This window comes from Spermophilus citellus (genome assembly GCF_964194105.1).
Source record: "Spermophilus citellus genome assembly, chromosome: X".
Lineage (NCBI taxonomy): Eukaryota > Metazoa > Chordata > Mammalia > Rodentia > Sciuridae > Spermophilus > Spermophilus citellus.
Window position 1 is genome coordinate 11,568,853 of NC_138190.1, and position 24,920 is coordinate 11,593,772.

A 24,920-nucleotide genomic window follows, 5' to 3' on the forward strand; every position below is an offset into this window, starting at 1 on the left:
GTTATGAACTCCCAATTTTACCCCAAATGCAGATTGCAGAATCACGTCGGTTACACATCCACAATTTTACATACTGCCCTATTAGTAATTGTTGTATTCTGCTACCTTTCCTATCCCCTACTATCCCCCCCCTGTCTCAAAATTAAAAAAAAAAAATTAAAAAGGGCTGGGGATGTGGCTCAGTGGTTAAGTGACCCTGGGTTCAATCCCTGGTACAAAAAAAAAAAAAAAAAAAAACCTCTAGGCAGAGATTGATAATCTTAGGCTGAGTAGTGAATGAAGATGAAGGTGGAGGCAGTGGAGACAAGGACCTGGTCTTACTCCAGCCCCACCAGTGCCTGTGGGCATATTACTTAACCTCTCTTCACTCCAGCCTCCTCTATAAACTGAGCCGAGCATCCCTGCTTTGTAAATTACACAGGCATGTGGAGTCCTCAATAAAGAGTCCAGTAACAAACATGTAATGAGTGCATGGCTTTCCTTCTTCCAGGGTCCAGGTAAAATGCTACCATGTTCAAAGGAGCCTTCTCTGACATCAGTTCCCCTCCTCTTGGAAATCCTGAAGTACTTGAACAGATTAGAGACAGAAAGGGCAAAGAACAGAAAGGCACTTGATGTAGAGAACAGTGACATGGGCCAAGATGGAGAAAGGAGTAACAAAGTTACACAGACAGTTTGGGACCTAAAGCATAGAGGTTGAAAGGTGAACTCTAGAGTCTCATGCTACCATTTTTAGAGTATCCCATATATCCTTAGCACTCAATAAATAAGAGAAGTTGCTCCAACAAATTAGTGTCAAAGGCACTGCATCTGTCAGAGCCTTGTCCTCCTTATTAGGAGTTACAAGAGAGGAAAGAAACTAGAGTCAGGGAGGGGCTTGAGGACACAGAGCCGGAGTCACCATGCACTGGGACTATGGTGGCACAAATGGAAATGCAATCTCAAACATCTTTCTTTCCAGAGACAGACCTACAGGACTCAACAACTGATTACAATTTGTAAAGGGGAAGAAGAACTAATGGTCCAACCAGGGGTAAATGTGCCTCCCAGGGATATTTAACAATGTCTGCATATATTTTAGAATGTCATAAGAAAGAGGGAGGGGAAGAGATCTACTATTATCATCGAGTTTTAGAGGCCAGGGATGCTGTTAAATCCTCTACAACACATAGGACAGCTCAGAAACAAAGGTGATCATGCTTCAAAAGTCCCTGGTGGTCAGCAGAAGAAATTCCAGTCAACAAGACTCTTTCACAGGAATAGTCAGAGAGGGTGTGAATTTAGTTTTAAATAAGTTGAGATGGAAGTGCCAAGAGAACATCCAGATAGACAAATGGGGCAAGGAGGCACCTGAAAATGTTGAATTCAAGTGTGTTAAATGAAGCGCACCCAGGCAGGTCTACACCAGGGGTTGGCAAATATATCAGTAAATAATAAGTATTTGAGGTTGTGCAAGCCACAAGGTCTCTTTCCCAACTGCTCATCTCTGCCACTGGCAGACAAAACATTAAGAAGGAGTGTGGCTATTGTCAAGACTCAAAAAACCTTACCAGGAAGTACTCTGAATGGAAGGAGATGGGGCAGGCCCAGAAGCAAGAAGGTCACTCTGACCTTCTGGTCATAAAATCTCTGCCTCTGTTACTTTGCGTGAAAGTAGGTCTGAGACTCTCATTCCAGAGGGATCCTGCCCTACATCTCTTGAGAAGGAATGATACACAGAGAAGCCAAGAAGAATCTGAAGACAGGCCTTAGACCAAAACCTTTTATCCAATCAAATTTGCACACAGCTGTCCATGCATCACTGAACCCAAGCATAAAAGTAGATAGTTTTCCCTGGACCCTCGGGTCTTTCTTTCTGAAGGCTCCTATGTCGTGTACAAGTTTCATTAAATAAATCTGTTATGCTTTTCTCTCATTAACCTTTTGTCAGAGGAGTGTCCACCATGACCCTCACAGTGGGTGAGGAAAAGGTAACACCTTTCTGCCCCTATGCTATACTCCAATAAAACTATTTATGGACACTGAAATTGAATGCCACATAATTATATAATTTTCATGTGTCACAAATATTATTCTTCCATTTCTTCTTTTAGCCCATTAAAAATGTAAAAAACATTCTCAGCTCATTAGCCACACAACATAGTCAGCAGGCTGGATTTGGCCTACGTGGGCTCGAATGTCAAAGAGCCGAGGCCAGCTGTGACCATGGACTTACCATGTCCTTGAAGACCTGAATGTTTTATCAATAATAAATGAATGCTTTGTGCCTCTGTTCTCAGGGGTGGCCCAGCCCAGCAACAAACAATTTCAGTGCTCTTCTACAACAGAAATCCAATCCTTGGCTAGAATTTCAAGGATGATATCGAATAGAAGGGGTGAAAGAGGACATCCTTGTCTTGTTCCAGCTTTTAGCAGGAATGCTTTCAATTTTCTCCATTTAAAATGATGCTGGCCTTGGATTTAACATATATAGCTTTTACAATGTTGAGGTATATTCCTACTATCCCTAGTTTTTCTAGTGTTTTAAACATGAAGATGTGCTGTATTTTGTCAAATACCTTTTCTGCATCGATTGAGATGATCATATGATTCTTGTTTTTAACTCTATTAATATGATGAATTACATTTATTGATTTCCATATGTTGAACCAATCCTGCATCTCTGGGATGGATCTCACTTGATTGTGGTGCACTATCTTTTTAATGTTTTTATATGTGATTTGCCAGAATTTTACTGAGAATTTTTGCGTCTATGTTCATCAGGGATATTGGGCTGAAGTTTTCTTTCCTTGATGTGTCTTTGTCTGGTTTTGGTATCAGGGTGATACTAGCTTCATAGGATGAGTTTGGAAGGGTTCTCTGTTCTATTTCATGGTATACTTTGAGGAGCACTGGTGTTAATTTTTCTTTGAAAGTCTTGTAGAACTCAGCTGATAATCCATCGGGTCCTGGTTTTTTCTTGGTTGGTAGGCTTTTGATGGCATTTTCTATTTCATTACTTGAAATTGATCTGTTTAAATCATGTATGATGAGGGTCTCCCTTCATATACCTTATACATACTTTATATATATTCAGAGATATGATAAATTATGGTATAATGGTGTAGTAAGAATTGTAATACAAAAATAAATTTTTTTTAAAAAAATAACCAACGCAAAAATAAATAAATAAATAAAAGTAAATCATGTATGACCTCCTCATTCAGTTTGGGTAGGTCATATGTCTCTAGAAATTTGTCAATTTCTTCAATATTTTCTATTTTATTAGAGTATAAATTTTCAAAATAGTTTCTAATTATCTTCTGTATTTCAGATGTGTCCGTTGTGATATTTCCTTCTTCATCTTCTATTTTAGTAATTTGAGTTTTCTTTTTTTCTCTTCATTAGCATGGCCAGGGGTTTATCTATCATATTTATTTTTTCAAAGAACTTTTTGTTTTGTCAATTTTTTCAATTGTTTCTTTTGTTTTGATTTCATTAATTTCAGCTCTGATTTTAATTATTTCCTGTCTTGTACTGCTTTGGGTGTTGATTTGTTCTTCTTTTTCTAGGGCTTTTAGATGTAGTGTTTAGGTCACTTATTTGTTGATTTTTTTATTCTTTTAATGAATGCACTCAATACAATAAAGTTTCCTCTTAGTACTGCCCTCATAGTGTCCCAGAGATTTTGATATGTCGTATCAGTGTTCTCATTTATCTCTAAGAATTTTTTTATTTAATCCTTGATTTCTTCTACTATCTATTCATCATTCAATTGGATGGATTCAAATTAAAAAGCTTCTTCCCAGCAAAGGAAACAATAATGTGAGGAGAGAAATTCTTTACCACATGCACCTCCAATAAAGCATTAATCTCTAGGATATATAAAGAACTCAAAAAACTTAATACCAAAAAAACAAATAACCCAATCAATAAATGGGCTAAGGAACTGAACAGACATTTCACAGAAGAAATATAATTGATCAACAAATATATGAAAAGGTGTTTAACATCTCTAGTAATTAGAGAAATGCAAATCAAAACTACTCCAAGATTTCATCTCACTCCTGTCAGAATGGCAATCATCAAGAATACAGGCAACTATAAATGTTGGCGAGGATGTGGTGGAAAACGTACACTCATACATTGCTGGTGGGACTGCAAATTGATGCAACCACTATGGAAAGCAGTATGGAGATTCCTCAGAAAGCTTGAAATGGAAGCACCATTTGACCCAACTATTCCACTCCTCAGTTTAGACCCAAAGGACTTAAAATCAGCATACTACAGTGACACAGCCACATCAACGTTTATAGTAGCTCAATTCACAATAGCTAGACTATGGAACCAACCTAGGTGTTCCTCAACAGATGAATGGATAAAGAAAATGTGGAATTCATACTCAAAGGAATATTACTCAGCTTTAAAGAATAGTGAACTCATGGCATTTGCTAGTAAGTGATTAGAGTTGGAGAATATCATGCTAAGTGAAATAAACCAATCTCACAAAACCAAAGACTGAATTTTTTCTCTAATATGTGGATGCTCATTCACAATAGGCGGGGAGGCACTAGAGAAGAATAGCATTACCTAAAATTAGGTAGAAGGAAGTGATGGCAGGGGAGGGGATGTGGGGATAGGAAAGATAGTAGAAGAAACAGATATTATTACTGTATGTATATTTGTGACTACATGACCAATATGATTCTGCAACATGTACACTCAGAAAAATGAGAAATTATATCCCATCTGTGTGTAATATATCAAAGTGCATAAAGGCATTCAACTGTCATGTATAACTAATTAAAACAAATTTAAAAATTTAAAAAAAAAGAAATCCAATTCCTTTGTGCTCTCTTTGGTCTTACAAAGAAGTCTAGGTGCAGTGATTCAAGTTTGGAAGTAAAATGACTGGCCTGAGCTTGACCATTGAGCATGAGCAGAAGGGAAAGGACAGGAGAGGAGCCAGGCTCTTCACACAACAGACATCAACAGCAGTCACCAATGGCAAGGTGGCCATTCATCCTCAAAGAAGGAAAACAAGCTTAGTGTCAGTTAACAGTGAGCTGTCTGCCTTCTGCAGAGCATCTAACCTAGAGGCTGACATACAGGAGAAACCCCAGAATAGGAAGATGAGGAGAGAAAAGAAGCCTACTACTTGTAGAACTGGTAGAGTTGGGAAAAGCCATTATTTTATAGTAGATTCAGACTAATAGACCCCCAAATGATTAGGACTAGAAGCCATCTGTTTTTCCTACACCCCATAATTTCATATTTCTTTCAAAGGCAAGAGGAATAGGAAGAGCGAAAACCTAGATCTCAAATTAGTCTGTGGTTGACACAAGGCTTTTCAAAAACAAAGAGCTCACTTACTCGCCAGTTCGATGATTTCCATCCTCTCCCCATCAACATCCTGACCAACAAAACTTAGGTCTTTCTGCTCAAAATGGTTGATCAGGTTCGGGTTCACCTGGAAATACAAGAAAGTAAGTGGTTTCGTTTTTGGTTTTGTTGTTATTGCCGTTGTTGCTATCGGGGATTGAACTCAGGGGCACTCGACCACTGAACCACATCCCCAGCCCTATTTTGTATTTTATTTAGAGACTGAGTTGCTTAGCACCTTGCTTTTGCTGAGGCTGCCTTTAAACTCATGATCTTCCTGCCCCAGCCTCCGAAGCTCCTGGGATTACAGGCGTGCACTACCATATCCAGCTAGGAAAGTGTTTTTGAGCTGTAGTGCAATACAGACATATGAGCTTGTGAAAAAATCCTTTATTGTTTGGGTGGATTTTTCCATTTCAGGGATACTCTAACTAGTACTTAATTTCTCTACTTAATACCCAAAGCCTAATTTTAAACTCATAATGAACTTAAGACATTAAGTCTAAACCCATCACTTCAATGTGGGAGGCCCACCTTCTATCACCCAAAGATGAGATTCAAAAAAGTAGAACTATGACACAGATATTCTGACTTGGAACTTTGAGACTAGCTAGTTACAACCTGTACTTGCTTCTTCCTTGAGTGGTGTGTACTTAACTATCTTTCTCCAAAGAATAAATTTGTTTGAGGATTGAAACTGTTCTTTTCCTTGGACTTGGAACTCTGTCTGTCCCACTTCAGAGGTTGACCTCAATTGGTCTAAACCAAATAAGATAAACCAATCCCTCTTGGTAGATGAATGTTGCAAAAACCCAGGTTTAAGCCAGGTGCAGTTGTGCACTCCTATAATCCCAGCAACTTGGGAGGCTGAGGCAGGAGTATCACAAGTTCAAGGCCAGACTGGGCAACTTAGCAAGACCCTACGCAACTTAACTAATACCTTGTCAGCTTAGTGGTTAAGTATCCCTGGGTTCAATCCGTAGTACCAAAAAAACAAACAAAACCCAGATTTAAACCCACCAAAAGGTTAAAATGGTTACTAATTCACAGACTGGTAAAGTAAACTAAGGTAACCCAATCAGACTGAAGAAAAACTGCATGTCACCTCAGTTGCTGCTGGCAGCCATTCTGCAACTGTGAGGGAGACTAGTCAGAGGGCAAAGCAGACACACAGAAAAGGGTAGGGCCAAGAAAACCACAGAGGTGACAGAAGCCCTGACTATACCATGCCTAGAATCTACCCAGGCTCTGGACTACCTGTTACTTGAGATAATAAATTTCCTTATTGTTTAGACTTGTTTGAATGACTAATTTCTGTTCATTACAGCCAAAAGCATCATAATTGATATATTAATTTTGGTACAGACAATCTGCAGTTCTGGGCACCTATGCTTCTCATGTGGCAATCTCAACTCCTAACCACTCTTAACCATGTGACACTAAACGTCAAGCTCAATGTAAGCTGCCAAAGAGGTTCCTAAATCTAGAATCCACCATATAATATGTAGGAACTCATCCCTATCCCAAGAGGCATTTGGTCTCTCTTTGGAGCTACTGCCATTTTCTCAAACCTGGAAAATAAAGGGCAGGAGTTAAAGAAGGGGAATACAGGGCTTATCTTGCTCTGGAAGATGGTGGTTGGAGTTAACAAAGAACCATGTGCAGACACTGAAAGCTTTTGCCTCTGGAAAGCCAAAGAGAGAAGAATCTCCTAGCCCCACCCACCTCATCTGAAAGCAAGAGGCTCTGGGAAATCTGGCATGTCTTCCCTGGCCCTCTGGATGCTATGGGGCTAGAAACTTTCTCCAGAGGGTCTGCTTATAATCACTGGGGTCCCTCACACTAAGCATCCACATTCCATAGTGATTCTGTGTGAAAGGCATACCTCATACCGATGTCTGTGTCTTTCTTCTATAAAAGGAACATTGCCATAAAGTTTCCCTGTAGAGATACAACAGTGATATTAACATTGGTGTAATCAAGCTTCAGAAGCACATTCATTGGCACATGTGTGAAAGAAGCCTCTGTGATCTCTAGCAGAAGCCCCCAAATGATCATACTCTGAGTAGGAATCTAGATTTTCTTCTCTTCTAGTGGAAGGCGGTGTTAGCTAATTCAAAACCCTGAAACAGTTTTTAATTAATTAATTTATTTTAATTAGATTTATATGACAGCAGGATGCATTTTGATTCACTATAGTACACAATTGCAGCACAACTTTTCATTTCTCTGGTTATACATGATGTAATGTCTTACCATATGTGCAGTCCTACATGTACCTACGGTAATGACGTCCATCTCATTCCACCATCTTTCCTGCCACCATGCCCCCTCACCCCTCCTCAAAACCCTGAAACAGTTCTTAAGTAAACCATCACCACTGCATTACATCAGGGAAGCCTGGTACAATGCCAGGATACGAGCCCACCATGGAATCCAGCAGATCCTAGAACATCGACCATGGATCCTCCTTTAATACACCTGCCTGAAGGACTGAAAAATCGAGTAACCTCCGTACCATTGCTTCTGTGTGCACTCACCACAAGGCTCATCTTTAAAAGAACAAAATGAAAGCAAAGGACCTGCCCAAACCTCCCCCTACCCAATCCTGCCCTTCTGGATAGCACAGTCGATTCTGGAGCAGAGGCCTCGGCACATCTGGCCCAATGCTTTCTCTCCAACATTTCACTTCTGTGTTTTCACACAGTACTGGCCACATTAGTCTATACCCCACATTAAAAACATACTTATCCGGGGCTGGGGTTGTGGCTCAGTGGTAAAGCACTTGCCTTGCATGTGTGAGGCCCTGGGTTCGATCCTCAGTACCACATAAAAATAAATAAATAAAACAAAGGTATTGTGTCCAACTACAACTAAAAAATAAATATTAAAATTTAAAAAAAAAAACATACTTATCCTGTGGCTTAGTGGTAGCATGGCTTGCCTAGCATGTGTGAGGCACTTGGTTCGAGTCTCAGCACCACACATAAATAAAATAAAATAAAGGTCCATTGAATACTAAAAAAATATTTTTAAAAAAGAAAGAGATCTTATTTTAAAAAATATATAGTTACCTTTGACCCTAAAATTTGGCTTCTGGGCTGGGGTGCTGCTCAATGGTAGAGCACTTGCAAGGCCTGGGTTTGATCCCTAGCACCACACACACTCAAAAGCATCTAGCAGAAGTAGATTAACAATACACCATGTTGTTATGAGTGGTCCTACAGACAGATTTGTTGAGATCAAGTGCCATACAATGTCCCTAGGCATGGGGGGGATATCTCAACAAAATGACATAGTCTTCTCTCCCAGTCTTTTTGGAGACAAAATAAAGTACAGCAGAGATTAACTGCACATAAGCTTAAGGTTCACTTAAGAAGTGTCAGCAAGGCTTTAGAGAAAGACAATTGATAGAAGCCTTAGGACCTCTAAAATGCTCCCAACGCAGGCAGCAAGACACCAATGATGTGCATAAGAGGGTTATCAGAAACAAAAGCACTTTGCCAAACTATACCATCTTTTTCTGTAATTTGCTACTGGCTAGCATCTGTCTCACACTTAATATATTTTTAACACATTAATGGCCCTGCCTATCCCCACCCTCATGTTAGTAATCCTAAGCAATTCAACCTAATTTATTGCTCTCCTTTCTATTTTTTTATTTTTATTTGGAGGTGGGGGTGCCAGGGATTAACTCCAAAGGGACTTACCACTGAGCCACATCCCCAGCCCTTTTTAATTTTTTTTTTTTTTTGGTACCAGGGATTGAACCCAGAGGCATTTAACCACTGAGCCACATCCCCAGCCCCTTTATATTTTATTTTAAGACAGAATCTCACTAAGTTGCTTAGAGCTTCACTAAATTGCTGAGGCTGGCTTTGAACTTGTGATCCTCCTACTTCAGCCTCCGGAGTTACCTGGAAGACAGGTGTGCACCACCACACCTGATGCTATCTCCTTTTAAGAACTAAAATTTTTCCCAGGAAAAAGTTATGCAAATTTAGAAGTGGAAACAATCCAAATGTCCATCATGGATGAATGGATAAACAAATGTGGTATAGCACCAGGAATGATGGCACACGCCGGTAATCCCAGCAGCTTGGGAAGCTGAGGCACGAGGATCACAAGTTCAAAGCCAGCCTTAGCAACTTAGTGAAGAGGCCCCGTCTCAAAAATAAAAAAAAATAATTTAAAATGGACTAGGGGGGCTGGGGATGTGGCTCAAGCGGTAGCGCGCTCGCCTGGCATGCGTGCGGCCCGGGTTCGATCCTCAGCACCACATACCAACAAAGATGTTGTGTCCGCCGAGAACTAAAAAATAAATATTAAAATTCTCTCTCTCTCTCTCTCCCCCTCCCTCCCTCTCCCCCTCCCTCCCTCTCTCCCTCTCTCTCTAAAAAAATAAAAATAAATAAAATAGACTGGGGATATGGCTCAGTGTAAAGCACCCCTAGGTTCAATCCCCAGTACAAAAAAAAAAAAGTTAATACAATAAATTTTACTACAATTAAAATTTTTTAAAATGCAAGTTACATAGCTTCTCTCTTACCCCTGGCTTTTTTCCCTGTTCCAGTACTGCTCTCTGCAGGTGCAATCTGAGTGACATCCCCACCCACTCTGGGATCCCTTGCCCATTTACTTGCTCTTCATCTTTAACAGAGGCCCCCTGCGCAAAACAGAATCCCCCACTTCCTCTCCCACATTCACGCCCTTGGAGCTGTCACCCACATGTTGTCAATTCCCATCTACACCTTCTGAGCCATCTGTCACCTAGTTCCACATTTCCTGTTTCCAGGGGGGCTGCAGGAAATAACCCATATCCTCTACAAAAGACAAAATCACTACCTAATGGGCTTCATTACCAAGTTGCACAAACATCTTGGGACTGCTTCATCCAGTGTCTTAATTCAATTCTCTTTCAGGACTGCCCAAAATAATGCCCTATGCAATTAGGCATTTTAGGAACCTTCTATTCACCTGCACGAATTTGCTGCTGTGTGTCTAATTCAGAGATCCTAAGAGGCTGCCTTGGGTGCAGGTATTTGGTGTATTTGATTTGCAAAGTGTTGGCAGATGGATAATTTTTTTTTTCTTTTGGTACCGGGAATTGAATCCAGGGGTGCTTAACCACCAAGTCACAACCCCAGCCCTTTTTTGTACTTTATTTAGAGACAGGGTCTCACTGAGTTGGTTAGCGCCTTGCTAAATTTTTGAGGCTGGCTTTGAACTGAAGATCCTCCTGCCTCAGCCTCCCAAGTCGCTGGGATTACAGGCATGCACCACCACACCTGGCTTAGTATTCTTAACTCATATTTAGCATCTCTTTTCTTAGCTTTTATTAATTCTTCTGATAGGGTATATTGGCAAGAAGGAGAGCCAAGAGATAGGAATAGAGGGAAGAGAGAGAACCTGGAAAACTCAGGGGATCCCTGTGCCCCTCCTCACAGCACTCACTTCTCCCCTCCCACGACCTTAGGATAACCTCCCCTCTTTTTTGTGGTCCTGGGTACCAAACCCAGGGCCTCACACATGCTAGGCAAGCACTTATCACTGAGCTACACCCCCAACCTGACTGATCCCCTTAGTGCCAGATTATAAGCAAGTTCGCCCTGAGCTTTGAGAGGATCACAGGTCAATATAAGTCCTTCACATTTACCATCCCATCGGCCACATAAGAGTTGTGCCTTCTCTGTGCCAGACAACATTATAAGGATTCACACGTTAACACTCACAAAAACCTCAGTGAGGCAGGCACTCTTGTTATCCCATTTTTCAGATGCAGAAACTGAGGTGCAGTAAGAGTAAGTAGCCATGCACAGCCAGTGACCGAGAACTGGGCCAAGAGACCTCTGGTAAGCAATGTCGCCTCAGGGGCTGAACTCAGAACCACTGCACTAGTTGCCATTGGTGAAGTGATTAGGAAGTGCCAATCTGGTCAGGTGGACATAAATATCACCTACCAGTAGGCTCAAAGGAGTTCTGTCCCAGACCTCTGAGCCTCCATATTAACAAATACACTTTAGCAAATGGTTTCCCCAGGAAAAGGCAAGAAGCAAGGAAGAGAGCCACTCTGTGGGGTGAGCCTGGGGTCTGTGCATAGTCTCTCACAGGTCCCACCACACTCGTTCCTAATTCATGTGTCAGCACGGTGACAAATTACCATAGCATGGGCTTCTAAACCATTTTGTAAACCACCTCAATAACCAGGCAAAGGTTATGTGTGTGTGTGTGTGTGTGTGTGTGTGTGTGTGTGTGTGTGTGTGTGTGTGTGTGTTTTAACTTTCTAATCACACTAGAAATTCAAAGCAGTTTATCTGTAGCAGTGCTTTGATAAGAGGAAAGAAAGCAAAAGTAACTTTTCTAGCCCCTGAAAATATGTTCTACCTAACCACATTTCTTTCAGCTCTTTCAAATGTTAGATTTGACCACTTTGCCTTTCCAGTGCCATGAATGTTCCCCAGACCCTTAACACTGGGATTCATGCAATACCTTCCTAATTGGCTCTTGCTCTGTTCTTTAAGAAAGAAAACCTTTTTTTTCTTATAGTAAAGCAGAATCAACCATTTTAGTCAAGTTCTTCTCCTTAAAATGAGGAAATGCAGAGGAGGTTCCTGAAACGAATGAAGTCTTTTCTTAAGGCATTTGATTGACACATGCCTTGTCCAGATGGCTTTGCTGGTGTCATACTCCATACCCTGAAGAACTCTCCTTATCCTCTTTTGCTAGCTGTCACCTGCCTGCATCAAGTTTCTGCCTGGTCCTGGGTGCCTGCCCTGAAGATGAGGACCACCTTCTCAGAACTCTGACAAGAAATCAACAGGTCTTAGTCTCCAGTTGAATAAACTGCACTGGACACCCATGGAGGGGGAAATGGCGTCCACCTCACTTTTAAAGACCCCATAACCCAGCACTGCACTCAAGGAGTGGCCCTCCTATGGCCCCCAGAGCCCTTAGGCCCTCTCTATACCTCTCTGCACCCTTCCACCCCATGACAGCCCCCTATTTCTAAAGGTTAAAGAGACCCTAGCATTTGGGTGTTAGTTTGGAGGGCATAAGTATTTGGGAACTTAAGTTAGGTTAATGTTAACCAGCATCCATACTTAATGCACATAAACCAGATTGTGCAGTATTCAAACCTTTTAACTGAATGGTCCAGAAGCCATGTTCTTTTAGAACAAATGAAGACTGAGGTCTGTAACATTTCGGAGGCACCATCAAACATATTGTCAAACATGCCCTGAATGAACTCTGAACCTTGCCTAAATTTCTTTGTGCTTTACTATGTTCCCATTTCTTGTGCTCAGTTGAGGGCCACAAGCAAAAATGATGAAGTTTAAAAACCAAGTTCCTCAGTGCACCTCCCCCACTCTCACCTGAGCCTAAGCCCCTCCATCTTGATTTCTTATTCTTCAAAGTATCCCAGTTCATAATGAACTGCTCTGTGCCATTCTCCCCGCTTTTCAAAAGTTATCTAATGAACCAATCGACTACTGGTGTCACTATAAGAAGACAGGTTCTAGTGCCTAAATTCCCTAATAAAATGTGGGGGGGTTTTGCCTTTCTTTTTCTTTTTTCTTTCTTTCTTTCTTTCTTTGGAGGGGGGTACTGGAGATTCAACCCAGAGGCACTTAACCACTAAGCTACATCCCCAGCCCTTTTTATTTATTTATTTTCAGATAGGGTCTCGCTAAATTGCTGAGGCTGGCTTTGAATTTATAATCCTCCTGCCTCAGTCTCCCAAGTCTTTGAGATTATAGGCATGCACCACTGCATCCGGCCCAGATAGAATGTTGTTTTAATTGTGGTATAATATCTATGCAATAAAGAGGAGGGCATTCAGCGAGTCTAACAATTGTAAGACATGTATGTTAAGAGTTACATTTTGGACCGAAAACTAAAAAATAAATATTAAAAAAAATTCTCTCTCTCTCTCTCTCTCTCTCTCACTCTCTCTTTAAAAAAAAAGAGTTACATTTTGGAGAGTGATTATAATGGTGGGACTGTGGAGTCAGGAGGCGTGGCTCAGTGGAAAGCTAGAAACGAATGGGACACAGTATCCTGAGTCCTGTTCTTGACTCTTCCAACCATCAGGTGCCCCTTCTCAACTTTCTACTTGCTCAGCCAAAATATAAAGATGTTGGATCAAATGGTTTCTGGAAGCCCTCTTGTCTTATTCTCTGTCCCTAAACGGAATATTTATGCTGGTGAATAGACAAGCAGTAACCTTGCTGTCCTTCATCATGTGCTGGTTCTTGTTTAGACCAGGATTCAGCAACCTATGGCCCAGCCCACCACCAAATACAATTCCCTTGTTTTTGTTTGGCCCCTGAACTAAGAATAGTTTTCACATTTCAAATAGTTGGAAAACATCAAACAATCCAGAAAATTAAACAATATTAAATGTCAGTGGTCATAAATAAAGTTTTATTGGCACATAACCATGCTCATTCATTTACAAATCATCTATGGTTGCTCTCACACCACAATAGCCTCAGAGCCAAAAATGTTTACCACCCTGGGTAGTAAATCCCAGGTTTAGGTGATTTAGATAATGGGCTTTGGGCAAGTAGATCTCTCCCTTGCCATGTTTAAGTGCTGATGAAGACCCTAGACTTGGGCAGTCTACACATGAGTAAATCAACATTTGAGGGTATAAAGTTTCACTCTGTGGCAATGAAAAGAAAAGCAAGATAAAGCACAATCATAAAGGGCTCCTTTCGCTCTTGCTAACAGAACAGGAAGAAAAATATTAATGCCCCAAGAAAGACTAGGGAAAGCAAGCACCTTAGCACAGTTAACGTCATTAGGAACTGACTCGCCCCTTCTTTCAAACAATCTGGCAGAATGACCAGTCATAAAAGTGTTCATACCTTTCAACCTAATAATCCAACTCCTGGAAATCTAGCTTAAGGAAACATTCAAAGGAACAAAAACACCATGTTGAGATGTTTACATCAGCGTTTCTCTAATAAAATGCTAGAACCAATCTGAAATGTTTATCAACAGGAAATGAATCAGCAAGTTAGGAGTCCTTAACTCAATTAAATACTATATGCCCAGAGCTAGGCACACATCTGAAATCCCAGCTACTCAGGAGGCTTATGCAGGAGGACCACTTGGGCCCCATGTATTGCAGGCCAGCCTGGGCAACATAGCAAGCCTCCATCACATACAAAAAAAGAGGACTTGCTATGTGGCTCAGTGGTACAGCACTTGCCTAGTATGTGCAAGGCCCTTGATTTGATTCCCAATACATGAAAATAGTATATGCCCAAATAATAGACATGAACTCCATCATATGAAAAAGATATGCTACAATAAGACTATGTAAAAACTAAACATAATATAAAGTTTAGAAAAGATCATGGATATACCAACTTAGGTAAAAGGTCATACATATAATTTAGAAAATTACCTGATTCCTTTTTGTTTGTTTGTTTGTTTTCTGGGGTTGAACCCAGAACCTAGCACATGCTAAGCAAGTACCCCCAACCCTTCTATTAAATTTCATTTTGAGACAGGGTCTCACTAAGTTGCCCAGACTGGTCTTGAACTTGCAACCCTCCTGCCTCAGCCTCCTGAGTACCTGGGATTACAGATGTTCACCACCATACACAGCTAAAATACCTAATTTCTAAAGGCCCTTAAGCCAGCTTTGAAAATTCCACACACACTGTCATTAATCTTTTTATAAGAAAAAGGCTTTGTAAACAAAGACAAAAACACACAAATGGAACACAGAACAGGAGTGAGCTTCCAGGAACACATTTCTTATAAACAAAGCAAATGATAACTAGCAGTACTTTTGTTCAAATCAATTTATACTTATCATCTCCACCTCAGAAAAAGTGACTTCATGTTTTCATAACCCTTAAGGGACTAACCGATGACTGAACAAAGTAGGAATTACTCCTGAACATAAAAATAGAATCACTCTGGTAATCCACCCTTTATGTCCAGTAACCTCTTCAGGCTCTGGTTCTACCTTAAGACAGTCTCTTCTACTAAACAACTCTTTTCTTTCCTGTTTTTTTTTTTTCACTTAATCCACAACATTGTAAGTACTGGCCTATAAATAAAAAATTTTAATATCTATCTTATTTACTTACTTTTATGTGGTGCTGAGGATCAAACCCAGTGCCTCAGACATGCTAGGCAAGTGCTCTATCACTGAACCACAACCCCAGCCCTCCATAAATCAAATTTAAATTTAAAAAAAGCCTCAAAATGCTTTCTATCAAAACTGTTCTACATTTCTACAAGCAATGTAGGCAAATGTATTTTGCTCATACCATCCTTGTAAAAATGTGCTTACTGGAAAAAATGCCTACCCAAGGAAATGTGCCAAATTGGGAGTAGGGGAGGTCCTACAAGAGAAATGTGTCAGCTTATAAAAAAAATAATAAGATGCCACAAACGAAATATGGCAACTGGAGGCAGGGGAAGCCCATAAAACACCATGGTGCTATTTGTTTTTAATATGTCTATGATACTTAATAGAGCTATGCACAGTGTTCATATTCTTATCCCCAACATAATCTTTTCTGGAGACCCATGCAAGCCAGTCTCACACAGGTGGGAAGGCAAATTTTTATGCTTTTTGAGGACCATAGGTTCACATATCACTTGCCTTTTGCAAACTAAGAAGCACAATCTAAATTTAAGGCAACAAAATTCAACAAATTATTGCCTGAAAACAACCCAAATGTCTATAAGCTGATGAATGAATAAACAAAATGTTATGTATCCATAGAATGGAATATTATTCAGCCATTAAAAGGAATGATGCATGCTATACTGTGGATGTATCATGAATACATTGTAATTGAAAGAGGCAGACACAAAAGAAGATCTAGCATATGGTTCCATTTATATGAAATATCCAGAATGGGCAAATCTATAGACAGAAAGTGGATCAATGGCTTCCAGAGGCTGATAGAGTAGGGGTGGTGATGACGAGGGAGTTCAGGTTGTCTAGTGGAGGTGATGAAACTATTCTAAAATTGACAGTGGTAATGGCTGCAATAAAATAAGAATACAATAAAATCCAGTGAATTGTACACTACTAACAGATGAATTGATGGGATGTGAATTATATCTCAATAAAGCTGTTTTTTAAAAATGTTTTAAACAAGCTTTGGTGCTGTATTTAAGATTCACAAAAATTGTCAACATTATTTTCATGTCTACTGTAAGAAAAACAAATCAGCCTTATCTGAAAGCCAAAGCATCACTAATACCCACAAAGAGGAAGCATCTTATGTTTATAAAGAAAAATGGTAGTCACTTAAAGAACAATGCTTCTTAGCCAAAGAAAGAAATGTATTCATTTCAAAACTTTTTCAATTTCATTCTTGCTAGAAAGAACTATATTCCTTAGAACTATTATATTCATTTTTAAAGCAGAAGCTCATATTTCTGGTCTTACTCATCCTATTAGCTAAGAAGGCATTTGTCTAAGGTATTTTCTTTTTGTTTGGTTGGTTTTGTGGGGCTGGGGATCCAAAGCAGGGCCTTTTACATGCTAGGCAAGCACTCTACCACGGAGCACCAGGCCCCTAAGGTATTCTTATAACTTCACAGGAATGACTCTAGATGTCCGAGATGCTTGGGCAAACTCTCCTCCCCCATTGCTGGGGACAGTGAGGGAACAAAGAAATAGCAAACTTTCTCCTCTGGGATACTGAGAGAACAGTGGAACATATATTTAAAATTTTTAAAAAGGGGCTGGGGATGTGGCTCAGTGGTAGAGCTCCTCCTGATTTCAAATCCCAGTGCTACAAAACAAATAAACAGAACTTTTTGCCAATCATCCCAGAATCCCCTGTGTGGCTGTCCTAATCAATGTTTCCTCCCCCACTGCCTGCCCCACAAAAGGGCCCTCTACAGCCATCACTTCCTTATTTTGTATGGTGTGAGGGAATGGAACCCAAGGCCTTGGGCATAATAGGCAAGCACTCTCTGTACCACTGAGCCATACCCTCAGCCCAGAAGAAAAATACTGAGACATACTTCTGAGCCTTCCTCCTTAGGAAGTTCATTAATGAGGCACCCAAGGCCAGTCAGACTGCAACAAAGAGCCAGTTTCAATGTAGAGAGAACTGTGGATTCAAAAGAATTGAGTTTGAATCAGAGTGCTCTCCCCCAGTCCAAGTTCATCTCCAAGCACACTGGTAAACTCACAAAACAGCTTGCTGAACAAAGTGTCTTGCAGTTCAAATGAGAAGGAGCATTTATGCTGTGTTCTACCAAGTCCTGCCTGGCCCCAAGCGAACCTTTCCAGGGAGAAGAATGCCCAAAGTAGAGGGGCCAGCAAGAGAAAAGGGACAGGGCTGGGATTGTGGCTCAGGGGTAGAGTGCTCGCCTAGCACGGGCGGGACCTGGGTTTGATTCTCAGCACCACGTGAGAATAAGGGCATTGTGTTGTGTCCATCTACAAAAAAAGAAAAGATATTCTCTCTCTCTCAAAAAAAAAAAAAAAAGAGAGAAAAGGGACAAGCAAGAGATAGAGTCGAAAGTCCTGAAGCTGCTAGAAGGGATGGGGCTGAGCCTCCAATATGGGCTGGGTTCCTGTCATGGCCACGTGAACAGCCAGAAGTCTTGTAAAATAAACCATCTGGGAAACTTACTCAATATTGAATTTTCCGTTTTAAAAACAGTTCTTCTTAGTCCCAGTCTCATCGTTCCTCCCAAATTGCCAGGGTTGTGTTCAGGCATGTCAATCACCTTAGGAAATAAAACAGATTCAGTTTTACTATTTTGTAAAGTTATCATTTCCCAAATTTCAAAATGTACTTTTAGAGAAATGGTCATTGGGTCAGCATGTTCCCCAACGTATAATATCTGATCAGTTCCTTGATGCCTGTCCAAAAGCAGCCATCCTTCATACCCACCTCACACTGCGCTTCCATTTCATCTCTACTTCTCATCTTTCATTCAAATCACTTGTTAAAAAATTATCAGGAGCATCCTTATGACCCTTTTCCTATCATTTCTCAATCTGTCAGTTCCAAGCAATGTTCACTTTTCAAGTTCTGGGCTTCTGAGGCCTTCTATTTTGGTATTCATGTCTCTCCCAGGATAAACTTCTTGCCACCCATTGCAAGACATTCTCTAAAGATTTTCCATAAGTAAATCTGTCAGTCCTTGTAGAAAGGTAAATCAGAAGTATCTTATCTATAGAAAACCATTAGAAGAATTCCTTAAAAATCAAAAAGTAATATCCATTCTAGAACATTCTGTGGATCAGGAACCTAAGTAGCACCCTTGATCTCTCCCTCTTCCTCCTATCCAATCTGTCAAGTCCTGATGATTTACCACCTGCAGACCCTCTTGTCCAATTAAGGAGCAGTAGCCTAATGAGGGCCCTCTCTCTGTGGCCTCACAGAACCAAGTTCTTCCCCTGTCCCTGCCCTTCTCAGTCTGTCTGGTGGGTGTTTTGAGTGTGAGACTGGGGTGGCTTTGTTTTTTCTCACCATTGCATTCCTAGTCCCTGGCATGTGTGGGATCTAGCACATGGTATATGCTGAATGAATGAATGAACTCAAAAGAAACAATTTCAAATTCATCTTTATAGTTATACCACAGAAATTCAGAAACAAGTGACTTTTAAGTTTTTCACCTCTTCTTGTTAATCTGGTAATTCAGGTGTTTTCCGGGTTCAATATGATCTCATGGTTTTGGTTCATCTCTTTTTTTTAAGTTGTTATAGCAGATTACAGTTGGGTAAATTGACCTGTGCTGATGGAATTGCTTGGGCTTCCCTCATTGAAACTTCCTTTCCTTTTTTCCCCCCACACCCTAACTGTCACATATTGATTGCTCCACTGGCATCCCTGACAGCCAGAATTTCCTGAGGTAAGAATTTTCTAAGAAAACAACTGATCTTATCAGTGCCCCAGAACTTTTAGAACCATTTGAACTCTGTGTCCCAAGCAAGCTCCAAGAGTCACTGAGGGGAAGGGGTGGAGAAAAATGTGGATTACATCCCTCATTGGATGCAGTGCTCCATTCGGAACTGCTCTTGGCCTTGGCATCTCTTCCCTATCTTCTTTCCTTGGCTAATTATGGCTAGATTAAGTATTACTGGAGTGAGGTGAGAGAGGACATTGGCTTCCAGTTTATGAAGCTGAGCTGCTTATGAACACCTGGCCTTTCTAAGTATTTTCTAGGAAAGGGCAGATAAGACCACACCACCTGCCATGGACTCACAGGAAGTCCTGAGTGTATTCAGAGCCTCAATCTCATTTAACTTCCATTTAAGTTCAGACAATCTAAACCATCTTGGCAGACCACAACAATAAACTCTACTAACATCCTGTTAAACATGTATGGCACATGCCTGTAATCCCAGCAGCTCGGGAGGCTGAAGCAGGAGGATCGCAAGTTTGAGTCCAGACTCAGCAATTTAGCAAGGCCCTAAGCCACTTGGTGAAATGCTGTCTCAAAAAGAAAAAAAAAAATTGCTGGGATTGTGGCTCAGTGGTAGAATGCTCGCCTAGCATGCACGAGGCACTGGGTTCAATCCTCAGCACCACATAAATGTAAAATAAAGATATTGTGTCCACCTAAAACTAAAAAATAAGTATTAAAAAAAGAAAAGAATTTAAAAAGGGCTTGGGATGTGACTCACTGGTAAAGTACTCCTAGGTTCAATCCCCTGTACTACCAAAAAAAAAAAAAAAAAAAGATACTGTAATTCTCCATTCAATTCACCCACCTTACTGACTTAGCTGAGTCCAGGAACACACATTCTTACAATGTAGTATGTTCGGTTATTGGTGACTTTGATATTCAAGAATGCTCTGATCTGAACCACTGAGAATAGATAAAATTACCCAACTAAGATCAGGAAACCTGTCTGTGCTTACTTAGGATGAAGTTAACAGATATCTCCAGACAAGCAAACATTTTCAAAACTAAAGTATGGAGGTGGTGAGGGAAAGAAGGAAAATGTAGTAGACACGGAGGCTGTTAAATACTAAGGCCATTAAATACTCACCCAACATGGGAAAATGTTTAAATTCCTAAAAGAAAAATGTGAGGATGTTATTTAGAAACCTGGAGGAGGTAAGGGCTGGGGTTGTAGCTCAGTGGTAGAGCACTTGCCTAGCATGTGTGAGGCACTGGGTTCAATCCTCGGCACCACATAAAAATAAATAAAATAAAATAAAGATCCATCAACAACTAAAAAAAAAAAACACCCAGATGGGTATTGAAAAAAAAAAAAAGAAAGAAACCTGGAGGCAAATACCAGGAGAAACATCTAGAAGGGTTGAGAGGGTGAGGAAAGAGTACTGATTCTTTCATTATAGAAGAAACAGTTCTTTGGAACTGTTGGCTTTGCCCATAATATTATTTTAATGAAAATAAAAGTTTAAGGCACAAAGAGTGAAATGTATTACTAAGGCCTTACATGAGGGTATTAGTTCACACTTTCCACAGTGTGTTCAGAAGTAATAAACATGACCTTTCCCTAAAATGAGAGCAAAGAAAGAAATCCCAAAGGGTAACATCTACAGTGCTGCTCTGACTGCAGTGTGCTAACACAGGAACAGTAAAGAAAAAGTGCAAAGAGATTGGGGAGCAAGGGAAACAGTCCCCCCACTCCAAACGATGCCTTGGAGAGTGGAAGGAGAAAAGCAGAGAGGATCAATAGGAAAGGTACCAGGGAAGGAGGGAACAGGACGGGTCTCTCTGGGTGTGTCTAGGAGGCTCATTAAAGGATGCCCAGGACTTGCTCAGAATTTCTCATGTGGGGCTGGGGATGTGGCTCAAGCGGTAGCGCGCTCGCCTGGCATGCGTGCGGCCCGGGTTCGATCCTCAGCACCACATACCAACAAAGATGTTGTGTCCGCGGAGAACTAAAAAATGAATATTAAAAATTCTCTCTCACTCTCTCTCCTCTCTCACTCTCTTAAAAAAAAAAAAGAATTTCTCATGTGTTCCTCAACAACGATTCCCCAACCCCTTTCTTTCCTGCTGTCCATTAGGTTTTTCTGTTCCTTTTTGTTTTTCAAGTCTTACTCAGGCAAAGAACCTCACAGTTATCAAACAACACTATTTGCTCAAAAGATGGGCCAGACAGCCTCTTGAGTCATAAGCAACCTGACTCAGCAAAAAAAAGAACCCAAACATCTTTGTTCCTTGCATTCCTTCCAAAACAAGCCTCAGCTGGGTGTGGTGGTACATGCCTGTAACCCCAGCAACTCAGGCTGCTGAGGCAGGAGGATTGCAAGTTTAAAGCCCACCTCAGCAACTTAGCAAGACCCTAAGCAACTTAGCAAGACCCTGTCTCAAAATAACAAAATGGCTGGGGATGTAGCTCAGTGGAAGAGGGCCCCCGAGTTCAATCCCTCATTAAAAAAAAAAAAAAAGCCTGAGAGATAGGAGAACATTCTCCTAACTATTTTCTTATTGCTGGGTGATCAAAGAAAATAACCTGAAATATGCTATAGATTTGTTGCCAACATTTTCAAAATAACCCAGACTTTGCATCTAAAAGCAAATTCCTCTTCCATTGCAAAAGGATTGCCTTGGCCCCTCTAATTTGGCCAGAACACTGGCTGTCATCTGTTCCCCAGATCTGTCCATTCTTGGAATTGAGCCATAGACATAAAAAGAATAAAAAAGGATCAATAAGTAATAAAGCTTTAGGAGATGTAAAAGCACTTCATGAGGATAAATATGATACTAATTAACCTTTACTAAACTTTTCTTCAAACCACAATAAAAGTATAATGGGTTCAAGTCCTTATTGCACTCGGGTACCTTCAACAGCAAAGTGTAAGGACATTCAATTCTCTTACTAATGATGCAACCCCTAATGGCAGTGTGCATGGGGCCTGTCTGATGGAGCTCTGGTCCTTCCTTCCTTCCTTCCTTTGCCTTTGGATATTTCACTCGGGTACAATGGGAAAGCTTCACATCTAGCAGACCATCTTCAGTATCTCAGGCAACACGCAAAGCAATTTGCTCAGGTATTTTTGAGTATTCTCTGAGTATATTTACAAGGATTCCCCAACCCATTCCTTTCCTAGCACTCTTTGGTTTTTCTCTTCCTTCTCTTCTTTACTGATTTTGATTCTTTACAAGTCCATATTCAAGTTGTACAAAAACATATGGGCTAGCTTTATTGTCAATGGTACTTACCTAATACTGTTTTACACAGCTAGCTCCTGCAGCCTCCGTCCCTACAGATCAGATCTAAACTGCTGGGGGCACTCAGGTATCACCTCATGCATGAGCCCAGCTAGCTGTGCTCTCCTTATGGATTCTAACCTGCTGTCTACCTCAGCTACACTGGTCTAATACCAAGGGCTCCTCCACTTCCTCCCACTACCCTTTGATTCACAAGACCACCTCTTTAATCCTTTTCTGAAGGCACCTTCTCCCTCCCATTCCACAAGAGCCCATGCCTTAGGGATATCCTCCAGTCCACCTTTTTGCCCCATAATTAATACCATTGCTCTGCCCACCCTCCCAAATAAATAATCTATACATTGTTAACTTATTTTCAGTTAGTCCCCGGAGAAGGCTGAATAATGCCCCCCCCCACAAAGATGTCCATATCTTAGTCCTTGGAACCCAAGAATCCATGACCTTACGTGGCAAAAGACTTTGCAGATAAGTTAAGGCTCTTGAGAGCCCTCTTGCTGTGTCATAACATGGCAGAAGCCATCACAGGGGGGGGGGGAGAGAGAGAGAGAGAGAGAGAGAGAGAGAGAGAGAGAGAGAGAGAGGGGCAGGCTAAACTTAGCCTTTATAAGGAACCCATCCACAAAATAGAAAATTATCCTGGATTATGAGAGTGAACTCAACATAACCGAGTAGGCCCTAAAAAGGAGGAGGCACAAAGGTAATAATCAGAGAAGGTAACTTAATGACAGAATCATACAGAGATTGGAAGATGGGGGGTGGGCCAAGACTAAGTAGCCTCTAGAAGCTAAAAAAAAACAACAAGCAAACAGATTCCACCATAGAACATCCAGAAAGAACACAGCTCTGCCAACCAACCCACTTTATACTTCTGACCTCCATGACTGAAAGAATTTGTACTGTAGGGCTGGGAATATAGCTCAGTTGGTAGAGTGTTTGCTTCACATGCATGAGGCCCTGGGTTCAATCTCCAGCACCACAAAAAAATTTTTAAAAAGAAATTTTTATTGTTTCAAGCCACTGTGTTTGTGGTAATTTGTTACAGCAGCAATAAGAAGCTAATACATTATTTAGATGTTTCTGTAGACATCCATTTCATAGCACTGTTGTGAGGATTTCATGATGTCACTGAAGTCGGGTGCTTAGGACAAAGGAGTGTCCATGGTAAAAATAAACTCTCAGTAAGCATTGGCTATAATCAGGAGGCCTCTAAAACTCAATCACTGAGCATGAACACAGACAGGCCCAAAGGCAACAGACTCACAACCCAGGGAAAGGTTAAAAGTAGAAAAGAAAGTGAACTCTGAGGGTCCAGGGAAGGCAGGCACCAGATAAGGGGACAGGCAAACTATAATATAATAACCAGTCTTGAGTATTTATCATTTGATGGGGTGGTTATCATAATAAAATATAATAACCACCCCATCAACTGTAGCTCACAAGTGATCTTTTGAGAAGACAGATGATTTTAGGAATAGCTGTAATTTAGTATTCAAGGTTTCTTTTAAACTTCAAGATCACATGATAGCATTCCACACGTGTTCTGCTTTGCAAAGACTGGGTACCAACACTGTACCCTCTTTCTCGAAGGGCTTTTTCAGGCACTGCATACTGTTCACTTGGAGCAGAATAACATGGCTATGGAAGTTTGTGGCACCCTGAGCTTTTAAAATAAATTACTCTTGGTTTTCCTAAGGAAAAGTTAAGTCTGTTCAAAGATCAAGCAATTGAGCAGCAAGATGATAAATAACCTTTGCCTCTCCATTTTTCCATTACCAACCTTGTACCTGTCATTCTTTCCCCTTCTCGCATTTCAAAATGCACTCTTGTGAACACACCCTGCATTTATCGCTTGTCTCCATATATTTCTAGTTAATGTTTCATGAGACTATCTATTAGTGGATTTAGTGTTTCTGACTGCAGGCTTACCCTCGTGGATTTAAGTCTATGGGTAAAGAGGTGTCACTGGAGGAAATGAGCAAGCACAACTGAAAAGACCCACATGTTGTTTTTCAATTTCTGTTAGCATTTGCTGCTGTATAAGTTCTGACAAGCAGCACTGGGCCCATTTTAATTGGGGATCTTTCCTTGAAATGAGAAGTTGTAACCTGAAAGACTGTTAGCTGATAAAAGCACTTCTTAGAATGTATTTACACACACACACACACACACACACACACACACACACGTATATGTACATGTCATATACACCATGTGTCATGTGTTATATGTGTTCTTTATATAAAATGTTATCTGTCATATAATCTATTTCTATTAAGATTATAGGGGCTGGGGATATAGCTCAGTTGGTAGAGTGCCTGCCTTGCATGAACAAGGCCCTGAGTTCAATCCCCAGAACCACACACACACACAAAAAAGATTCTATAGTTATTGGGCTAAGG

At 40.7% G+C, this 24,920-nt stretch overlaps 1 protein-coding gene across 6 annotated transcripts in view; it reads right to left on the minus strand.

Annotated features, from left to right (window-relative positions):
- CTPS2 (CTP synthase 2) overlaps positions 1-24,920 on the minus strand; it is a 104,093-nt gene that overhangs the window by 15,245 nt on the left and 63,928 nt on the right. For all 6 annotated transcript variants that reach the window (XM_081277062.1, XM_081277061.1, XM_081277060.1 and 3 more), the window contains 3 exons: positions 17,991-18,087; positions 7,247-7,302; positions 5,353-5,449 (listed from right to left, as the gene is read on the minus strand). In XM_081277062.1, the coding sequence (XP_081133188.1) occupies positions 5,353-5,449; positions 7,247-7,302; positions 17,991-18,087 (250 nt within the window). The remainder of the gene's footprint in view (positions 1-5,352; positions 5,450-7,246; positions 7,303-17,990; positions 18,088-24,920) is intronic.